General features: G+C 46.9%; 2 protein-coding genes across 2 annotated transcripts; one reads left to right on the top strand and one right to left on the bottom strand.

The window, feature by feature from the left end:
- The first annotated feature begins 4,052 nt into the window (after window positions 1–4,052).
- Window positions 4,053–11,454, top strand: CPNE6 (copine 6). Its single transcript, XM_074231943.1, has 15 exons — window positions 4,053–4,220; window positions 5,187–5,366; window positions 5,663–5,737; window positions 5,948–6,022; window positions 6,226–6,309; window positions 6,395–6,484; window positions 7,375–7,479; window positions 7,798–7,884; window positions 8,075–8,134; window positions 9,331–9,464; window positions 9,557–9,611; window positions 9,908–9,959; window positions 10,341–10,474; window positions 10,697–10,933; window positions 11,323–11,454. Exons 1-15 carry the CDS (start codon window positions 4,053–4,055, stop codon window positions 11,452–11,454), a joined length of 1,668 nt encoding a protein of 555 aa, XP_074088044.1.
- A 3,552-nt stretch (window positions 11,455–15,006) lies between these two features.
- NRL (neural retina leucine zipper) lies at window positions 15,007–16,521 on the bottom strand. Its single transcript, XM_074236230.1, has 2 exons — window positions 16,126–16,521; window positions 15,007–15,345 (listed from the first exon to the last, which is right to left on the bottom strand). Exons 1-2 carry the CDS (start codon window positions 16,498–16,500, stop codon window positions 15,007–15,009), a joined length of 714 nt encoding a protein of 237 aa, XP_074092331.1. The 5' UTR covers window positions 16,501–16,521.
- Between the last annotated feature and the right edge of the window lie 731 nt (window positions 16,522–17,252).

Raw genomic sequence — 17,252 nt, 5'->3', positions numbered from 1 at the left:
TAGAGGCAGGAATCATGCAGTATCAATGCCCTCCCTAAAATGTGGGGTGGGAGGACTAGCAGGACAAGTCAATTTGGGACTGCTCAATGATAAGCAGATCTATGAGGCATGTGACATATTCAAAGGAAGATAGATGGGCAGAAGCTGTGCCTAATGTATGGTCTTGGATACACAGTTGTGGCATTCTTTGTGGGGGAAGGATGTGGGGCGTGACCATGCATGGGAAAGATGTGCTGGGTGGGAGAAAAACGTGTTTTCGTGACCCTCGATGTTTGTGCATTCGTCTGGATGATATAGGTCAGTCCTATGGCCCTTTGATGTTAACCATTGGGTGCCATATTGAAAGTTGACCTATCCTGAGTCCTTCCACACCATTTAGCATCAGATGATCATACATTAGAGCTAGACAGAATCTTCAAAGTATTCTAGTCCAGCGACTAGCAAACTCTGGCCCTAGATCCAGACTGCCACCTGTTTTTGTACTGCTCTCAAGCTACATTTTTAAATTAAAATTTGGGGAGGAAGGGAGATTTGGCCTGTGTCATAGTTTGCAGACCCCTGATAGTCCACCCCCCCCATTTTATAAATGAGCAAACAGGCTTAGAGAAATTAAGAGACTTTTCCAATGTCTTATAGGTAATGAATAATGGGTAAGATTCAAACCTTCATCCAAAAACTCCAAAACTATGACTCTTCCACTGTGCCACAGAAGAGACAGTAATTTGAGGCAAAAGTTCTAACAGAGGGTATCCATCAGTTTCCATTTTGGTTAAAGTCCCTTTGGGCTCTGAACCTATGCTCTTCTGTTTCTAAATGGTGTGGAGGGGCCCAGAATAGGTTATTTACCTAAGCATAGTGTATTGGCCTATGTGTTGCTGAAAGAAAGAAAAATCATTTATTAAGTAACTCTTATGTGCCAGTCATTGTGCTGTTATTAAAAGCTACTTGGACTTATCCAGCAAAGGCTTGTCCTTTAACAATCAATTAATGCAAGCTTATTAAGTTTCTTTTTTCTATGTGCCTGCATCCCTGATAGAGTGTAACGAGGGACTCCATTCACCAGGGGTTCGACTGTGTTCCCCTGAGTGTTATGGTTCATGGATGTTTCCTTAGTTTCTTTGATAGATGTAGGTGGTAGTGCCCTGCCCAGGACTACATATCTGGAATTAAGTTCTCTGTATGATCTTTAAGGGAGGAAAGGAAGGAAATACCAGATTGGATGACCCTGATTCCTTGATTTTCTGAGTCTCCAGACTGCTTCATTATGGGGCCTTGAGCAAGGTCCAGTTACCCTATATAAAAGTGATCAGAGGAACATAAGCCATCCATAAACTTGAAATGATATTTCATCTGGAGAATGGCGTGTGATTGATCAAAATCACACTGAAATAAAACATGGAAAAGCACTGTGTAAACCTTTACACATTCTATAAATGCCGGTTATTATTATTGTCTTCTGGGTTTGGATGGCATCATGAGAAATGTTTTGGGGGTATCTCTTGCCTGGGGGCATCTCTCCTTTATTACTGTGAATGGTCGGTCCCCTCTGAACCTACAAGATTCCATGCATATCAATATGGGTCAGCATCTCCGCCTGTGGTTGTCTACACATCATACACTTGTCCCATAAATGTAACTGTCACTGTTGGATTGTGTTTAAGCAAGGGGGACCGTGAATGTCAGGACATGTGTGAGCTTGAATGCTCTGTATTTATTTCACTATCATTTTATGGATGTGTCACTGTGGGTACCCTGCAAATGTCACTATGATAAGATGTTTAGCTGTGATTCTGTGTGTGTGTGTGTGTGTGTGTGTGTGTGTGTGTGTGTGTGTGTTTCTGCAAGGGGGAGTATGTATGTCAATGTAGTGATGAGAGTCCTGGTCTCTCATCAACCCCCAGCCCACCCTCCTCCCCAAGCACTGCAGCTCCCTGGGCGGCGGCCCTGCCCCTCCCCTCCCTGTCTGTGCGGGGGGGAGCCTGTGCTGCGGCCCCCCCCAACCCCTCCCCATCCAGGCCCCATAAATAGCAGCAGAGCCAGAGCTGGAGCTTCAGCCGGCGCCAGCGGCTGGAGCGGAGAGGAAGCTGGCCGAGCTGAGCAGCAAGGCAAGAGAGAGAAAGGGAGGCCCCCCATTATCCAAGACCCCCACAGGTGAGCACTGCCCCCCACAGGCCCCCCATTCCTAACCCTGTCTCCATGGCAACACCTCCCAATTTTCAAGGGGTAGGGTTAGCCCATCCCTGATTTCCTCTTTCTCCATTCCTTCCCACCCATGTCCCCTACCTGGAGGTTAGGTCCGGGGATCCCTCAGAAGAAATCACAGATGGGGGGCAGAAAGCCAGAAGGAAGGTGGGGAGGTACATGTCACCCTGTGTTGTAACCCAACAACACACCCAGACACTCCCACATGCACCCAGGGAAGGAAACATAATCAAGGAGATGGGCACAGCGCTAGAAAAATGGGTTGATAGTGAAGAGAGGCTCACAACCATTTAGACCTAACTGAAGACAGACACACAACCAAAAGGAAAGCTAGTCCTAGAGTCACAAATCCATGTGCACCCACAAGAAAACGATTGAAAATACACTCACTCTCTGATACTCTAGTAGAGACTCACAAATGGGTGGGGGTGTCACAGACATCATTATCCTGAGGCACAAACAGACAGAGACACAAAATATATGATTTCCTAGGTCCCAATCCCACCCTGTTCTCAGACCCCAGCATACACCTACCCCACCCAAGGGCTTGGCACCAGATTTAGGGGAGTGGGAGAGAGTTGGAGTCTGAGACTGGATGTCAGTGATGAATATCCAAACCTAACTAGGCAGAGCCTGGTGGGCAGGGAGGAGGGGAACCATGGCTCCCCCAAAACCCTGTCGCTAAGAGACAGTGCCAAGGCTGACGGGAAGTGTGAGAACATCTTGGGGGGGGTGGAGAGGGAGTTTGTCATAGTAGGAGCTCCTGCCAGGGACAGAGAGAGCCTTCCCAGTGTGTATGTGATGGAGAAGGGATGTCACCCCAACTTCCCCAACTCACTACTCCCCATCCCCCTCAAAAGAGGCATATGAGCTGCTGTAGATCTGGGGGCACAAGAATAGGGGAAAGCTGTCCAGCTCAAATCCTCACCAGACCACACTTTTCCAAACCCAATGGGCCTCACCCAGAGCTCAGCCTTCTTTTCCCAGGTATCCATGTAAAATAGTGCTCCTGATGCCCCTACCTCCCTTCTTTCCCAACTCTCAGTCCTCCAGAATCCTCAGTGGCCCATTCACTGCCTCCAGCCCAGAACACCCCACCCCAGCTGACTCCTGCCAAGGCTGAGTGCAGCCTCTGGCTCAGAGTCGGGAAATGATCAGAAGGTGCTGAGGCAGCAAAGAGGAGAAATCGATGACCCCACTATCCACCACAGCTGCCAGGACTCCCCTCCCCCCAACAAGGGACACCCAGACCCAGAGGAAGACAAACCAGATGGCCCCAGCTCTTGGAGATAACTGCGAACAAGGAAATCCTGTCCATCTCTCAATTGTCTCTCTCTCTCCATCTCTTTTAGGCTCTGATCAGCCCCCTGATTTCAAGAGAGGATCATCGACTTAACCAAACTGAGTAAGGACTTGGGAGCAGGGATGGAAGATAGAGAGGTTCTCCATGTCTCCTTGATACTAGGGAAGGGGTGATGAGGAGTGGGAAGTAAGGCTCAAGAATTTTGCGGAGATGTTCCTTCTCCTCCAAGACCAGAAGAGGGAGGAACAATCCTGAATGAGAGCTGGGATCTCTATACTCCATTCTCCTGAAGATGAAAGTGCTACTTCCCACAACCAGATATGGAACCAGCTGGGTTATTCCGGAGTTTCATACATGGGTGGAGTGGAGAAAGGAGAGCTGGGGGGGGGGGGGGGGTACGCTCTAGGAGTAGGAAATGGTTTGATGTGCCAGACAATATGGAGAATATATGCTAATGTTCAAAACCTTTGGAGGGGACCAGAGTAGAGAATAAGGATAGACCCATCCACTATCTGATATATATCTGGATCATGTTCCCCACAGGACAATGTCAGAATCTGAGCTTGAATGGGTACCCGAGCCTCAGGCTATGACCTTAGGGGCCTCCAGAGTGGAGCTTCGTGTGTCCTGTCATGGGCTTCTGGACCGAGACACTCTCAGCAAGCCCCACCCCTGTGTCTTGCTCAAGCTCTACTCTGATGAACAGTGGGTGGAGGTAAGGATCTACGACACAAAGCTAAGATTGGCAATAGCCTCAGTGGGACTGGCTGATGGTCATCATTTCAAAGAAATGTGTAATAACCCTAGATAATTTTGACTTTTTCTAGAATTCTAGAATGTGTATGATAACCCCAAGGAAACTATGATAACCATAGAAGTCTATGTGATAACCCAGAAGGACTAGATGGAGAGGGAAGAAGGGGAGTAGACATGATGACCTCAGTCAAACCATATAAATTTTTTTAGAACTCTATGACAAATAATCCCAAAGGGTTGTGTGAGAAACACAGGTGTTTTTCTTTAGAACCTTAAAAATGAAAAAAAAAAAAAAAACCTATGTGCCCTAGGGAGGTTGGATGAGGAAGAATTGATGAAGACCCAAAAATATTTATAATAACCCTAACTGGTTTCGTAAAAAAACAAAACTATATCATATGTAATGTCCCAGAAGCCTGATATTATATGATAACTTAAAGGATTTTCTGATTTTTTTTAAAGAATTTTAACCTAATCCCTACTTTTCCTTTTAGAAGTTGCTTGCTATAACAAACCCCAGGAGCTGATATAATCCCAGGAGTTTTCTGATAACCTCACAGCATGGCATGATAATCCTAGGAGTCTGAGAGGGATATGGGGACATATGAGAAGTAGGAAAGGTCATAAGGGAAAGTCAGAAAGATATGCAATAAAAACAAGTGACTTTTCTAGAGCTGGGGGGGGGGGGAGGAAAGGACAGAGATCTATGTGGTCCTTGAATTTTGATTTCCAGTCTAGAGGTAGAAGAGAGACCTGAAAACAAAGAAAAAAAATATTTTAGAAATGGGAAGAAGTTCACGGAATGGAGCAGGGTCTCTGACATTGGGATAGTTTCTGATGAGGCAGTCTCAGTGGGTAGGGTTTATTTGTCAGAGGACTATGTCTTTTTCCCTAATGTGTGCCTTTCAACCTTCTTTGCCCTCAGATAGAGCACACAGAGGTAATACGGTCTTGCTCCAACCCAGTCTTCTCCCGAGTGCTGGCTCTTGAATATTTCTTTGAAGAGAAGCAGCCCCTGCAATTCCATGTGTTTGATGCTGAAGATGGTGCCACCAGCCCTACAAATGACACCTTCCTTGGCTCTGCTGAGTGTACCCTAGGCCAGGTCAGATCCACCACCACCAACCCAAGTAACAGCCTTTTCCAGGCACCAGACCTACCTGCTATGGGCTCTAGGTTCTCCAATCTGAGCCTTAATCACAATACACAAAACCTCAGATACTCTGAGCCCCTATGTTCCCAGTCACCTCCTTACTTCCCACACCTGTGCTCTCCTTCTCATCTTCCTTTCTTCCATTCTCCCTGGATTCCTCTCCTCCCCATCCCCTTACTCCCATGAGCCTGAGTAAGTGAGGTTCAGGGAGAGCAGATTACAGGTGAGGTCTTTGCTCCTGTCCCTAGATTGTATCTCAGACTAAGGTCACCAAACCACTTCTCTTGAAGAATGGAAAGAATGCTGGCAAATCCACCATCACGGTAGGCATCTGAATTGACCTCCCCCAAGTTAACAAGGACCCTAAACTATAGCAACCTTCCCAGACCAGAGCAGAGGAGGGCCATCCCCAACTTGGCAAAAATATTTCCCAAAAAAGGATGGGAAGAGGAGAATATGGTGGGGAGTGTGTTGATCAAGCGTTCCATCATAGGAGTTGAAAAGTCCTATCACTTCTATCCTCACACATCCAGATTGTGGCAGAAGAGGTATCTGGAACCAATGATTATGTACAACTCACCTTCCGTGCTCAGAAGCTGGATAACAAGGTCAGAACTCCCAGGACCTCCACCAGACACTTTATTGCACAAACAGACCCCACTTGACTCCCCATCTTTATTTCTCCTTATACAGACACATACAAGATTTCCATCCTGCTTTATAGCTGTTTTGTTTTTGTTCTTAATCTCAATTAGAAAGTTACCCCAAAACTGGTTCTTCCTGAAATCAGCTTGTTTCCCTGTTCCCCCAGGATCTGTTCAGCAAGTCAGACCCCTTCATGGAGATCTACAAAACCAATGGTGATCAGAGTGATCAGCTTGTCTGGAGGACTGAGGTTGTGAAGAGAGCAAGGAACGGTGGGAAGGGAAGGGATGCCCGGAGGGTGACTGACCCTGACTTCCCTGGCCTGGACTCCACAGGTGGTGAAGAACAACCTGAGCCCAAGCTGGGAACCCTTCCGCCTGTCCCTCCACTCTCTGTGCAGCTGTGACGTTCACCGGCCTCTCAAAGTAAGAGCAGGTAGAGGGGGGTGGAACAACCTCTCCCCACCACCTATCACTGTCAGTGTATATATGCACACACAACACACACACACACACACACACACACACACACACACACACCTTTCTTTTCACAGGCAAATTTGTGAATTAAGTGAAATATATCTTTAGATACCCTCTGTTCCCCATCTGAACTTTTTTTTACACCTCCAGGGTCCTTGTCTCTCTCCCTTTCCCCCTTATCAAACTTCTGTAGAAAAAAAAAAAACTTATTGACTTACATGTTCATGATAAAATGTGAGGAACTGTTATCACAGATGAATACAGGAGGCGGTTAAATGGGTCAGTGGATAGAGAGCACCAGCCGTGGAGTCAGGAGTACCTGAGTTCAAATCCCACATCAGACACTTAATAATTACTTAGCTGTGTGACCTTGGGCAAGTCACTTAATCCCACTGTCTTGCAAAAACAAAAACAAAAACAAACGTTGAATACAGTTACATTTCAATAGAAGTGGGGAAGGAGTAGTGTTGTTTGCATTTACTCAAAAGTGTAAAGTTCCTTTTGTAGGATTTCAGGCAGCTAGCCTCTGAGCCAGTATCTCCCAGGTTCAAATATTGCCTATGGTCCTAAATAAGCTATTTATCCTTTCTGTATGCTCTGAGTGACTCTCTAAGACAATCTCTGGCAAAGAAGATGAAGTCCTGAATCAGTAGAAGGAATTTCCATACCTGGAAGTTCCCTCTATTAATGAAATCCCAGGTCTAGTCCCCTCTGGAGTTATTGAGCTGAGAGATAGATGGTGTATTTTTCATTCAGGGAAGTTTTCCTTGTGTACCAGAAATCTTACCACACAAATACTATAACGTCAGCCCTAACTCTGTTTTTCCTTCTACCAGTTCCTGATCTATGACTATGATTCAAATGGGAAGCATGACTTCATCGGAGAGTTCACTAGCACCTTCAGTGAGATGCAGGAGGGCACAGCTGGACCAGGGCAGGAGGTGATATAAGAAAAATCTACCCCCTCAACAATCCTTTCTAGAGACACCCCGCACACAAACACATACACAGTCCTCCTAAAATCCTTACATTTACCCTCCTTGAGAACAGTCCTTATGATTGATCCTTGGTGCTAAATGGAGCCACTGGGGTATGAGTAAGGGAGATTTTGAAAGAACAAGGATGGGCAGCCCAGAAGGTTTCACCCTGGGGGCTGGGCTGAGGTTGGGGCCATCTCAGCCCAAGAGACACTGCTCTGGAGGGAGACCAGTGACCTCCTCGGGTTGTAACACTGCCTTTTGGATATTTGGGGGCTCCAGATGCAGTGGGAGTGCATCAACCCCAAGTATCGGGACAAGAAGAAGAATTACAAGAATTCTGGGACAGTGACCCTGATTCAGTGCACAGTAAGTCCTGTGCCCCAACCACTCTCAGACCCTGCCTCTTCTCTGGCCTATGTTTCTTCTCTCTGCATAAACCAGAGTCCTTTCCCTCAACCCTCATTTCAACCTCAGGTTCTTCTTCCCACATAAGAACCAGACCATTCTCTCAACCCCAAACCCTGACTGGGTTTCCTTTCCAATTCTGCTCCTTTAGGTGGAGAAGGTGCACACTTTCCTGGATTACATTATGGGCGGCTGCCAGATCAGCTTCACGGTGAGTGGACTAGATGGGTTTGAGAATCTTAAGAGAAACAAAGCAAGGGAACACCAATTAGGGTCAACTGTTCCAGGGAACAGATTCTAGGGAAGGGTAGTGAAGACTGAGCACCCCCAGAGTCCAATCCTGGCCAATGTGTCAGGAGCTGGAGACAAAGATAGAAGAGGGGGTTAGATTAACATCAACATTGGGTGATGACCAACTATGATGGACTCAACTCCTCTCAGCAGTTCAGGAATCAAAGACAATTCTAAAAGACTTGTCATGGAAAATTCTATCCACATCCAGGGGAGAAATTATAGAGTCTGAATGCAAAGCAAAGCATATTATTTACACTTAAAATTTTATTTTGCTTTTTTTTTTCCTCATGGTTTTCCCCCTTTAGTTCTGATTCTTCTTTCACAACATGACTAATATGGAAATGTTAAAAACGTGATTGTACATTTATAACCTATATCAGATGGGGGAGAGAGGTAGAAAAATGTGAAACTCAGAAACTTACAAAAAGATGAATATTAAAAACTATCTTTGCATGTAATTGGAAAAAGCAAAATAAAATAACATTCAAATATTTAAAAAATAGAAAGAGGTGTTTAGAATTGGCATAAAGTAAAAAGTAAAGAGTTGTAAAACCCCTTGCATAAATGAGTCCAAATTACCCATAAGAGACTCAGTTATAGAGAGGGGCTCCTCCCCTCTGAATTCCTGGAATATTCAGGCTCAGGTAAGAATGAAACCAGGTAACCTCTGGGTTTCCTTCCAACTCTGGAAGCTTATAAATCTAAGAAGACAGTCTATTGGGATTTAGAATAGACAGTCAAACTTGAAAAAATTTGCAGAGAAGCAAATTCTGGTTAGATGGAAGGGAAAACTTCCCAACAAACAATGTTCCCAACAAACAACGTTGTCCCAAAGTGAAATGGGACACTTTCAAAAAGTTTTCAATTTCCCTTTTCTGGACATCTTCAATAGGCTAGATGATCTCAGGGATGTTATTCAGGAAATTTCTGTTGTGACTAATTGACCTCTAAAATTTCTTGATTAGCTTTCAATCAATTAGACAGTAAGCCTCTTGAGGTCAGGAATGTCTTAAACTTCCCCTTGACAAGATCTCGACACAGACTAGTTATACAATAAATATTTGTTTATTGGGTAAATGTTAAAGGAACACATCCCTCCCTTGATTCCCCCAGGTGGCTATAGATTTCACAGCCTCCAATGGAGACCCAAGGAGCAGCCAGTCTCTACATTGCCTCAGCCCTCGACAGCCCAACCACTACCTTCAGGCCCTTCGGGCTGTTGGAGGTATCTGCCAGGACTATGACAGGTATGAGAGAGACAGGGAATGGGCAAGGAATGAGGGGGAGATCAGTCCTTGAGGACTGAACCTCCTCCCTACTTATTATCCTCATCTTCCAGTGACAAGCGGTTCCCAGCATTTGGTTTTGGGGCTAGGATCCCCCCAAACTTTGAGGTCAGTACCTGGCAAAGGGAAAAGTGATGTGGGGAGGTATAAGAGAGGAGCATGGCAGAGTGGAAATAGCACTGTGCTTGGAGGTAGGAGATATGGATACTAATTTCAGCTCCAGCTCTGTGACCCTCAACTTAACCTGAGTACTAGTATCTGAATCTATATAACAGGGATAATGAGATTTTCATCACCCTAACTCACATAGATCATTTTGAAAAAAAAACTTTTAAAAACCTATACTATGTAAATGTAAATTACTATAATTATGTCATCATCCTGATTGCCTACCATCTCAACAGGTGTCCCATGATTTTGCCATCAATTTTGATCCTGAAAATGCTGAGTGTGAAGGTAAGAATGAATTTGTCCTTGAGTGCTCTCCAACACATGCATGCACACACACACACACACACACACACACACACACACACACACATTCACACATACCACACTATACTCAGCTTACACATCTGAATGGTCCCCAAATTTCACATTTCACTTACTTCCAATCTATCTTACCATATGGAAGAATATCAATCCATATGTCAGAACTCCATCCTAAGGCAAGGGAAATTCTATTCTATCTAACTATCTGAGAAACACTCCCCACCAGCACCACCACCTAATGATTTCTGACTCCAACACTACCTCTCAAATAATTTCTCTCAGACATCTCTTCTTCCTTTCTCTACCCCATCTCTTTTCTCTCTACCCTACCCACATGACCCACAGAGATATCTGGGGTCATTGATTCCTACCGCCGATGTCTACCCCAGATCCAGCTGTATGGTCCTACCAATGTGGCTCCCATCATTAACCGTGTAGCTGGTCCAGCCCAAAAGGAGCAAAGCAGCGGAAAGGCCACTGTGAGAAAGAGGGGGATGGACACCTGGGAAGGGGATAATAGTTAAGACAAATGATTCCCTTCTTCCCCTTAGGGAAGGTCAGGGACGTATAAGGCAGGGATTCCTACAGGTTATAGAGCTTGGGGGCTTGAGAGAGGAAATTTGGTGGGAAAAGTAGAAGAGGAAGATATATCTGAATATCAACTGAATATTTCCCAACATCATCTTTCCTTCTCCACTCAGAAATATTCAGTGCTGTTAGTGTTGACAGATGGAGTGGTCACTGACATGGCAGAGACCAGGACAGCCATTGTCCGGGCCTCCCGTCTACCCATGTCCATTATCATTGTGGGTGTGGGTAATGCTGACTTTTCTGATATGCGGATGCTGGATGGTGATGATGGGCCCCTCCGCTGCCCTCGCGGGGTCCCTGCTGCCCGGGACATCGTTCAGTTTGTGCCCTTTCGTGACTTCAAAGATGTAAGAACATCATCTTCTCCCCTACCCTTCCTGAATCCTAGATTTTCCCACAATAGCCCCTCCATGAGAAAAAAAAATCCTTCATCTTAGCCCTAATTTTATCATTCCAACCCAAATGCCTCTTAAATTCTTCAGTATCAATTCCACTCTAACTTATCTTCCTTTTCTAACAATTTCAGTTCTAATCCGAGATCACACAGTCTTCCCAACACATATGAATTCTCCTGAGTTATCTCACTCCTAGGATGGCATCAACCTATTCCCTCTGTGCCATCTCAGATTCTTCCATCTTGAGGGTCAACATTTATTCATCACCCTACCTCCATTGACCACCTTTCCTCACTTTGCTTCTGTCTCCCTTCTATTTAACCCTCCCTATTCCTATTCAGGCATCACCATCAGCTCTAGCTAAATGTGTCCTAGCTGAGGTACCCAAGCAGGTGGTTGAATACTATGCCAGCCAAGGCATTGCTCCTGGGGCACCAAGGTCCTGCACCCCAGCCACCACCCCAAGTCCATGACCCTGAGACCAGCAAATCTGGACATCCCCTTCAACTTCTCAGTGAGTCACAAATGTGATGCTGAAAAGGATAACTCAAGTGGGGCAGATGATCAGACTTTGGGTGGAAAGCCAGGGTCAAGAATAAACTATATGGGCTGGAAAGGGGAGGAGATTTGTGGTTGTCCTGTCTCCTTCCAGGTGCCTGTTCTGTCCCCTGTGACTAGAGTGACCAGTGCCTCTGCCTTTTGGATCAGTTGTGCCCCAGGGAGACCTGCAAGTGAGATGTGGGTCCTGCATCCTGCATCCCACTCTCATTCATGCCCTCCAGGCCTCTTCTTAGTCCTATTCTGAGTGTTCCCCCAGGTTCCTAAGTCTCTGTTAATAAAGTGACCCATTATAATGATTCTGGTTCTCCTCACTACCTTGCTTTTTGGAAGCCGGGGGGGAGATGTTGGAGTAGCAAGGGGGCAGACAGGGAAAAGAGGGAAGCAGTTTTCAGGGTAAAAGAGATCCCAACCCCTCAAGGGCAGAAAGAAACCCAAATATCCTTATTCTTTTTTAAAATTTTTTAAATTTTTTTAATATCCTTATTCTTAATCCCTATGGGCTCCATTCAGGGTCTTCCTTTACCTCTAGTCCCCTAAATTGATTCTTTTCCAATTCTTATTCCAACCCTGAACCTGTGGCATACAGAGAAATTCTACCCCTCACTCTGGTCTTGCCTCCTAGTCCTAGGGGGATATGGGGGTTGGAGAGGAGGAGTGTTAACTATGGAGGTTAACTTTGGGAGAGAAAGGGTAATGAGAGGCTGTCAGAGGGGTTGGCTGATCCCCTCACTAAGCTGTCTTCAGAGGGGAAACCCCCACTGAGCTTCCCCAGGGACTAAACCCCCAGCCCCCACACAGCTGTGGAGCAGAGTGGGGGGGGGGGGCTCAGGGAAAGCTTACAGAGAAGTGAAATCTAGAGAGCCTTAGAATTAAAAGCTATGTACATAACTGCTGCTGAGTGACCTGAGCAGAACCAGCAGTAGATTGTTCACAGTAACCACAATATTGTTCGACAATCAACTTATATTTAGTCTTCTCGGCAATACAGTGATCCAAGACAATTCCAAAAGATGTGGTGGAAAATGTCATTCACATCCAAAGAAAGAGTCTGAATGGAGATCTGAATTTAGTCTGAACACAGATCGAGGCATACTATTTTCACTTTTTTGTTTTTTCTTTCTCATGGTTTTTTTTTTGTTCTGATTTTTCTTTCACAACATTCTAATATGGAGATATCTTTAACATGATTGTACATATATTGCCTATATCAGATTGCTTGCTGTCTTGGGCAGGGTGTAGGGAAGAAAAGGAGAAAAATTTGGAATGCAAAGTTTTATAAAAATTTATATCGAGAATGAAAAGCAGTGAAATGACACCCAAGACCTGACAATCTAGTTACTGTGTTCAAGCTTACATATATGTATCTCTTTATCAGTATATTTTGAGTCATGATGTAGGGGTAGGTACTTGGAAGAATTTGCCTTTGTGCGGGTGAGTTGTGAAAAGAGGTTACTTTTGTGTCTGTCCTTCATGGAGGTGCATTGGAAACAAGAGTCATGTTATATATGTAGATCTTCATGGAAAAAAGTGACATGTCATTGTCCCAGTAGAGGTGAGAATCCATTGTGATACTTTCTGGCGGTGTTAGAGGAAGTGGGGTGAGAGTGTCTCTGGGTCCTGTTCTTAGCTCCAGACATGATTCCAGAGAGAGGGTGACAAAATATAAAAAAAAAAAACAGCAGGAAGGAGGAAGAAAGAGGAACACTGGTGGGGGAATCTGTGCCCCTTAGTACCAGAATATGGTTTCCATACTTGGGCTGAAGGTGGAACCAGACACAGGAGGTAATTAGCTCCTCTGAATATACATTAGCTAGAAAGGATGAAGAGCAACATATGTGGCTGGGAAAGTAAGGGAAAGCAAAAAAGATGAACTTGCAAGAGAAAAACACGGAGAGACAAAGATGGAGAGAGTCACAGAGACAGATAAATACGAGGAGAGAGAAACAAAGAGAGGAAGGGGTATGAGGGAGGAAAGCACAGGGATAGAGAAAGGGACAGATGGAGAGGGGGAGAGAGGAAAAGAGACATATGTGAGCCTCTCCTTGCCTCTCCCTGTTCTGTCCCCAAGGCAAAAGCTGGTGAGGTAACTAGCTCTCTGGGGGTATGTTCAGATCCATTCTTTCCTTTCATATACATCATATTCTCTAGATGCTAGAACAGGGATCCAGGTTTCTATAGGGACACTTAAAAAACACATCCAAAGTAAAAAATGTAAGTCCCCACCCCTACCCCAGTGCTCAAAACTATACCCACCCCCCAGCCCAAGGATGCTCAGACTCAGATGTAGGATTCAGATCGCTGTTACATCTAGTGCTGTTTGGACTATGCATCTCTTCTGCCCCCAACAGACAATGGTTGTCCCTAACCTGAAGCTGAGATCTACCACATGGACCTGGGAATCACTGTGATAATCTCTTTCCCTCCTCCACACAACACACACACCACATGCCCCATTCCCCCACACAGACAAGGCAGATCGGATGCAGGTGAAAACAATATAAATGTTTTTCATTGTAATGGCTTTTGATGAATAGTATTAAAATTCTGTCCCGACTTTCACTCTGAATTTATTTCCTGCTTCCTCCATCTCCAGAAGAATCTTATCTAAAAAAGTTGGAGAATGATGAGAACAGGGGTACCTGAGGGTGTTCAAGATGTCAAATAACCAACAATAGGTAGGGATTTAAAAAGGGGGGGGTCTCAAAATTTCCAGAGCCTCTCACTCATGTAAGCCCTCCTTTACTCGTTGAAGTTGAAGAATCAGATCTGCCCAACTTAGTTTCCGGGGTTTTGTGTCAGGATGCTGGAGATAAGGGAGCTTCCCTCTGAATTTCTCTTGGGCATCTTGGGAGCTAGAGAGATTGTCTGACCGCAGCCCCTTGATCTCCGGGGCCTCTTGAAGCTGCCAGTTTTAAGAGGTGGGGAGGAATATAGATCCTGTTGGATTTTGTTTGGGGGGATTGGGGGGGGGTTTCCAGGAGGGAAACAATCTAAGTGTTGTTAGTTGGGGTTTGTTTTTTTTAAACTGGCAGCGAGGCTACACTCCCTTGGCCTGAAGTTTATACCTCAAAAATGTCAGAAAATAGAAAAAAAAATGGAACCCCAGATAAATGAGGTAGAGGAAAGAGGAGTCCCCCAGCTTCCCCCCCCCCCCAAAGGAAGGCGCGCAGTCTCTACTATCTGGGAACCCCTCCAACAGGTTCAGCAATTTTGCCCCCTGGCATCTGCACGCATGGTCTGGAAAGCGAGAGGGGAAGGGGCGGTCGCGAGGTGACCCCAGGGATGGGTGGAGGAGGCCTGCCCTTGCGGCTCCCCGGCTTCCCCTGGAGAGGCAGCGGGAATCCTGCCTGGAGGGCCTTCGCAGGAACCAAAGCGAAGGCGGTCCCTTCCCGTGTGGGGCGCCTGGGGTTCCCCGGGGGGCACACGGTGGCGGGGCCGGGGCGCGCCCCCCCAAAGGGCGGGCTTCAGAGGAAGAAGGGCCCGCGGTCCGGGCCCGCGCCGCCGGCTGACAGCCTGTCACAGCGCGCTTTGTAGAGGTCGCGCTCCCGGGCCAGGCGCGTCAGCTCGGCCCGCAGCGCCTCCAGCTGCGCCGCCAGGCGGGCCCGCTCCGCCTCCAGCCCGCGCCGCTGCTGCAGCCGCTTGGAGCGGCAGGCCTGCGCGTAGCCGCGGTTCTTGAGGGTGCGGCGCCGCTGCTTGAGCCGCAGCGCCTCGTCCCGCCCGCAGCCCCGCAGCTGCCGGTTCAGCTCCCGCACCGACATGGACACCAAGGCGGCGTCCGAAAAGCGCTCCGCCAGCTCCGGCAGCTGGGAGGGGAAGGGACGGGAACGCGGGTCAGCGGCGCCCAGAGACCACCCCCAGGCCCCTCACCTCCCACCCTTTCCTGCCCCCATAGCCCTTTCCCTCAGCACCCATCTGCACAGCTCGCACCCTCCCCAGTCTCCATCCTCCCTTAAGACCATAATCCCATGGAAACGTGGGAGAAAGACCGGGGCAATTCGGATCCTCCGCTGGCCCCGGGAGGAAGCCTCCTTCCCGTGACCCCTGAAGGATTTAGATTACATCTTAATTCCTTTGACACCCCCATTGCGTCTATAATTAATAGGATGAGCCCCAATCCTTCCAGAGAGGGTTGGGAAGGGGGTGAGGGAGGAGGGAAGCAAAGTCTTAGGTCAACCTCGTGCCACGTCCACTGGCCTCTCCCCGGGAATCTTTGTTTTTCCCCCAACTCCTGGATATTTTTTTTTCTTTCCAGACATTTCCCTCCCCTTCCCCTTAACTCTATGTTCATCCTGGAGGCCTTTCTCATTTCTACTCACCCAGGCACCTCTCTATCTTTTCCTTTCCCCCTCCTCCAAGCTGGAATATTCATTTTTCTCCTTTTCGGAAACCCTGACACTGAAGGCTTCCCCCCACTCTTTTTTTTTTTTTTGTAAATCTTGTTCCCTTTTTCTCCCTTCTCTCCCGTACCACCACTTTTCATCTTCAGCTTCCACTTTCTCCTGTCTTTTCTCTGTTCTAGCCTCCATTTCCTTACTTCAGCACTGACCCGCCCACCCTGTGACCGACATCCCGTCCCCTCTCACCTGGGGGTTCAGTCCACCCATCTCTTCTGAGCTTCCTGGGTAGTGGGAGAGAGTTCCCTCAGCAGGGGCTGGTCCCTGTCCCTGCAGGAACTCCACAGCCTCCTCAGGACTCAACCCCAGCCCTTCCCCAGTGCCCAGCTGCAGGGCAGCCAGCCAGTATAACTCTTCCAGACCCTGCCGGATCCCCTCAGCAGCCCCTGCTACACCCGGATCACTAAAAGTGGGTGAGGGGGGCACTGAACTGTAAGGGGTGGAGCCCAGTGAGGCTGTGGGAGGCCCAGGTCGGCCCTCGGGGGGCTCCCTTTTTACCTCAAACTTCATCAGATCAAAATCATTGACATACTCCATAGCCAGAGGACTGGGGGGCATTGCCATTGCTGAGGATGGCTGAGAAGGATCCACCTAGAAGAGACAAGGAGGTGGAGTGAGGCAGGTGCAGTAGGAGGCCTGAAGTGTCTGCTTGAGGCTTATTGCCATAATGGAAACAGGAATGAGAGGCTGGATTCCCGATTTAACACTGGCACCAACTAGCTTTGTGAAAAACTGGGCAAGACAGTCAACTTTTCCAAGCCTTGGTTTCCTGAGTGTTGGCCTAAATAATCCCTAACGTTCCTTCTAGCATTAAAAATCCGTGACTCTACAACAATTTAAGTGGAAGGGACAATCACAACAGAGAAAATCAAATACAAATGTAACAAATTATAAAGGTCAAACACCCCTTCATAGAAGTAGGAGATCCACAGGTGTTAGACATTGTACATGTTGGGGTTTTTTTCCTAGTGCATAGATCTGATGAGCTGATTTTTTCTTCCTCTCCAAAAAAACTATTTGTTATAGGGGATGGCTCTCTGGAAGACAGAGAGGAAGAAGGAGAGATACTTGGGATGACTATAATGATGATGTAGAAAACAGAAGACATGGATAAAAACTTTTTTGAAAGTTGATGATTCTCAGCCCAACCCTGAAAGGTAGCTTAGGGCTTAGGAGCAAAGAGAGAGAGAGAGAGAGAGAGAGAGAGAGAGAGAGAGAGAGAGAGAGAGAGAGAGAGAGAGAGAGAGAACAAGGCTGGAATGAGGGATTCCAGTCCATAGCTAGCTCAGTTTTCCTGCTCCTGGGCTCTTAAAGGA

Source organism: Macrotis lagotis, chromosome 4 (assembly GCF_037893015.1).
Source record: "Macrotis lagotis isolate mMagLag1 chromosome 4, bilby.v1.9.chrom.fasta, whole genome shotgun sequence".
Taxonomy (NCBI): Eukaryota; Metazoa; Chordata; class Mammalia; order Peramelemorphia; family Peramelidae; genus Macrotis; species Macrotis lagotis.
This window is presented reverse-complemented; position numbering and strand designations above follow the sequence as displayed.